Source organism: Micromys minutus, assembly GCF_963924665.1.
Source record: "Micromys minutus genome assembly, chromosome: 12".
Lineage (NCBI taxonomy): Eukaryota > Metazoa > Chordata > Mammalia > Rodentia > Muridae > Micromys > Micromys minutus.
This window is the reverse complement of record NC_137981.1, coordinates 53,340,010-53,344,766: the sequence shown is the minus strand read 5'-3', so window position 1 is coordinate 53,344,766 and position 4,757 is coordinate 53,340,010. Positions and strand designations below refer to the sequence as shown.

Below are 4,757 nucleotides of genomic sequence, written 5' to 3'. Positions count from 1 at the left end.
ACTCCACGCTTCTTCTAGGCAAGCACTCTGCAAACCAAATAGCATCCCCTGAACGATGTGGGCTTTTTCTTCAAAGAAGTGTAGTGACTCTGTCCTGTTTAGGATGTTCCATTAAATTCTGAGGGCTGTCATTTTTTTTTCTTCCTTTACTGAACTGTTACATCTTTAATAAGTGCATTGATCTTTATTAGGTTTTAGGCCTAAAAACATGTTATTCACATTTGTGTCGCAGAGCTTTACTTGGCTGAAGTTAAGACACAAATATACTATTGTACAGAGCTGTGTGACGTCTTCCTGATCTGGAAGCTGAGTGCTTGGCTCCTTGGTTCTTGAAGAACATTCTGGAACACATAAGCAGGTATTTAACTACATCTCCTAATTTCATCCTTTGAATGGTGAAGGTCTTGAGTTCTGCTCACTGATGGGGCTTTCAGGGTGGAAAGACTGGATTTTAGTTGGTCCACACGGGGGGAAAGTACAGTCTGAAAAGAAGGAGATTCAGTGGAGTGGGGTAGACACGGGCACAGTGCGGATCAGAGCCCTTGGTCAACCCCTAGTTCCACCCCAAACTAGAGTGTGGGTGTGTCATGGGAAGTAGAGGGCTGGGTAGTCAAAATGAGCCTCTGTTTCCCTAGGAGTCCTTGCCATCTTGCTGTGTGACTCTCCAGGGTCCGGTGCTAGAGTGGAAGCCACCTCCCCACTGACTAGAGGGAGGTGAACTGACAGAAACCAGGAGATCGTTGATACAGGTACCTCTCGGTGACAAGAATCAGCACCACGCAGCTACAACTGGCCCTCAGAAACATCAACAAATCCACTGCAGAGCAACAGCCCACCTTAGCCACCATCAGCCTTGCTGTGGGTCTGAAGACAGACAGGGAGTATCTGGTTCTTGCTACTGGGTGAAAGGACAAGGCATTTGGAGACCAAGTGCAAAAGCGTATCCTGGAACAATGGCTGTGGCCCTGCTGGAGGAGTGGTGCAGGATCATGGGTGTGGATGTCCAGAAGTCACTGCTGGTGACTGGCATTCCAGTGGACTGTGGGGAGTCTGAGATCCAGACCATCCTCCAGGAGACGCTGAAGTGTGTTGGCAGCTACCGGCTACTAGGCAAGATACTACAGAGGCAAGACAACACCAGCGCTGTTTTACTAGAACTTACAGAGGACACGAATATGTCTGTGGTCCCCAGTGAGGTGCAGGGAAAGGGAGGTGTCTGGAAAGTGATCTTCAAGACCCCTAATCAGGATGCTGAGTTTCTCCAAAGACTGAACCTCTTTCTAGAAAAAGAAGGGCAGACGGTTGCAGGGATGTTCCGAGCCCTTAAGCAGGAAGGAGTGTCTCCAGCTACCACACCGGGCACATCCCCTGAATTATTGGCTCACTTGGTGGGGCAGGCAATGGTTCATGCCCAGAGGCCTCTGTTGCCTGTGAGGTACTGTAAGCTGAGAGTATTCTCCGGGAGCACAGCTGCCCCAGAGGAGGAGTCCTTTGAGGTCTGGTTGGAACAAGCCACTGAGATAACCAAAGAGTGGCCCATCCCTGAGGCAGAAAAGAAAAAGTGGATGACAGAGAGCCTCCGTGGCCCTGCCTTGGAACTCATGCACATAGTACAGGCAGACAACCCTTCCGTCACTGCCGAGGAATGTCTGGAGGCCTTTAAGCAGGTGTTTGGGAGCATGGAGAGCCGTAGAACCTCACAGGTAAAATACCTAAAAACCTATCAGCAAGAAGGGGAGAAAATCTCAGCCTACGTGCTCCGGCTGGAAACGCTGCTCCGGAGAGCTGTGGAAAAAAGGGCCATCCCCCGGAACATTGCTGACCAGGTACGGCTGGAACAGGTCATGGCTGGAGCCAACCTTAGCAATGTTCTGTGGTGCAGGCTGCGAGAGCTGAAGGATCAGGGCCCACTACCCACCTTTCTGCAGCTGATGAAGGTGATACGCGAGGAAGAAGAAGAAGAGGCCTACTTCGAGCACGAGAGCAGGGAGGAGCCAGGGGAAAGGGAGAGCTCTGGCCGCTGGGACAGTTTGAGGAACAGCTGACAAGCATCCCACTCCATTCCTGATCTGGTGGGCACAGGGGTAACGCTCAACAAGGCTACTCCCATTACAGTGGACTTTAAAGTGCAGGACTGAAACCGAAGTTGTTTTGGTTTTTTCCTTTCTTTTTGATAGGGTCTCACCTTATAGCCCAGGCTAGCCTTGAGCCTCCGAAGTTCGGAGTTCTGGGATTAGAGGAATATATCACCACTAGATCCCCATTTTGGTTTTTCTTTCTGAGAAAAAAAAAAAAAAAAGCAAAAGCCTGGAGTTTGATGGACTCTAACTGGATTGTTTTAAAAAACAAAATACTATAAGACTAAGTTCCGATAACTCAAACTCCTGAACTTTAGTTTCCTTTAAGTCCATGAGGGTTGGCCAGACAGCTCAGTTGGTCAAGTTGCTTGCCAGTCTCTTCAGAGGGAGTAATGGGCTGGAGAGATGCTCAGCTATTAAACACACTTGCTATTCTTTAAGAGGGGTTCTGATCCCACCACCCATCTGGTGGGTCACAACTATCTATAACTCTTGTTTCCGGGGATCCAACACCTTCTTCTGGTCTTTTTGGGTACTGCACACATGTGGCACACACACATACATGCAGATAAAATGCACACCATACACATAAAATAAAAACAAAACTTTGGGAAGAAAAGAAACTGGCTAGGCAGTTTCCAGACATTCCACAAGTATCACTGGTCCTCTGGTTCTATCCCCTTCCTAAAAGTTCCACTTCCTAAAAGTTACTGGACCTTCAGCCAGACACTAATCCAGTTGTGAATAGCTTTAGAATTAGATCCATAGGTTTGGGCTGGACAGATGGCTCAGCAGTTAAGAGCACTCTGACTGCTCTTCTAGAGGTTCTGAGTTCAAATCCCAGCAACCACATGGTGGCTCACAGCCATCTGTGATGGGATCTGATGCCCTCTTCTGCTGATGTGTCTGAAGACAGTGACAGTGTACTTCTATATATAAATACAATAAACAAATCTTTAGATCCATAGGTTTGTCATGATAAAATGGCTTGTATCTGTTCCTCAATTTTAGCCCATCCCCTAAATGATTTTAAGGTTACCTCACCAGAGGGGGAATTTACAGTGTCCTTGATCAGGGCTTTTCTGCGTCTCATTAAGAGAAAAACATTGCTTTCTGGTCAGAAAAAAATGGAATCTACCTCTTGCCTATGCAGAGACCTACCACTGCAGGTCCCATCACCTGGCTAATGGACTTCCCACCAGGAAGGCAGATTCACCTAACTCTATGCTAATGAGATGGGAGGAATAATTATCCCGTTAATGAGGTCATAAACTTTTCCTTCCCAGAATTCCTGCTATCTGCACAATTACTACAGAACCACCATGAAATATAGTTTTCTCTTGTTCTTTGTCTGTTTTTGTTTTGGCTGCTGGCCCAGGCCTAAGTACATACTCTAGCACTTCCAGTCGGTTCAGTCTCTCCATGTGGCTGCATGCTAACCCTCTACCTACACAAAGAAAGAGTGGCTTTCTCTCTTCTTCTTCTCTGTATCCCTCTTCCAGGCAGGTTTGATCCCCATAACCCACAGAGTAGAAGAAGAGATCCAGTTCCTGCAAGTTGTCATTACACACACACACACACACACACACATAAATATGTAATTTTTTTAAAACCACACCAATGTTTACTCATACCACAGAAGGATACATTGTCATTATTTAAAAACAACGACAACAACTTATGTGAAACACATATATCCTACTTAATGTGTGCGGTGATCTACTCTGTGTATGCTTGCATGCATGTATGTGTGTGTGGAGGAGGGGCGGTGCTTGTGGTTCACTTCATAAAAAGAAAAGAAGCAAAGATCAGCTGAGTTAAATGGTCACAGCACCAAAAGGCTCAGAAGGTGATACCTGAACAGAAGCCCACGACAAGACGTTAGAAACCCACCCTCTACTGCATGTGACGCAGGTGTGTTCTCTTAGCTCTGTAGAGGGTTGATCTTTTAAGCAAGTGTGTGCTTGAAACTCGTTAAATCTCAAACACCCAGCAGGTAGTATCAAGCATGCTAACGACCACGTCTCAGCACATCAGTATTTGCCAAGCTTGGTTTTGTTTCCAGACTGACCCCTGGCTTCGGAGCAAAGCTCCCTGCTGGCAACGGTGCATATTCCAGCGTCCTGTAGTCCTGCACAGACTTGGAAAGCTGTGGGTCTTGTGAGCACGTGTGTGCCGGGTCAAGTGCACTAGGGCACTGTAAACAAATGCCGCTTAGTTACACGCCAGGTAGAGCTGGGGCACAGTTCATGTGCAGCCTGTGGTAGAGCTCTGTGTGCCGTAAGCAAGTTGCTTAGTTTCTCGGAACATCAGTTTCCTTATCTAAAAATGGGCTGCCGTCAGGATCAAACGGCATAATGCTTTTACAGGGCTTTGAGTAAACTTAGTTAGCCCTTGGTACACTGACAGTCTCCGTGCTTTTGTGATAGTTGTCAGCTCAGCACAGGTCTCCTGACTGCTCCCGTTGTATGGAAACAAATCATGATGTAACAGACATCCATTGAAGTCAGGATGCACCTGCAGCCATTTTGGCTCTTTTTTGGAATTAAGCATGCACAAGCTGGTCACCCACGTCTGTGGTAAGTATTCCAGTATCGGTTGGTGACTGTTAGTCGACTTAACTTTGGAATGACAGCCTGTTCTTCTGGGTTGTGGGTGAGTTTAACTGAAAAAGTTGTA

At 47.0% G+C, this 4,757-nt stretch overlaps 1 protein-coding gene across 1 annotated transcript; it reads left to right on the top strand.

The window, feature by feature from the left end:
- Positions 1-953: 953 nt before the first annotated feature.
- On the top strand, positions 954-2,045 carry PNMA2 (PNMA family member 2; the record flags this gene model as incomplete). Its single annotated transcript, XM_080926762.1, has 1 exon — positions 954-2,045. One exon carries the CDS (start codon positions 954-956, stop codon positions 2,043-2,045), a length of 1,092 nt encoding a protein of 363 aa, XP_080782888.1.
- Positions 2,046-4,757: the final 2,712 nt, after the last annotated feature.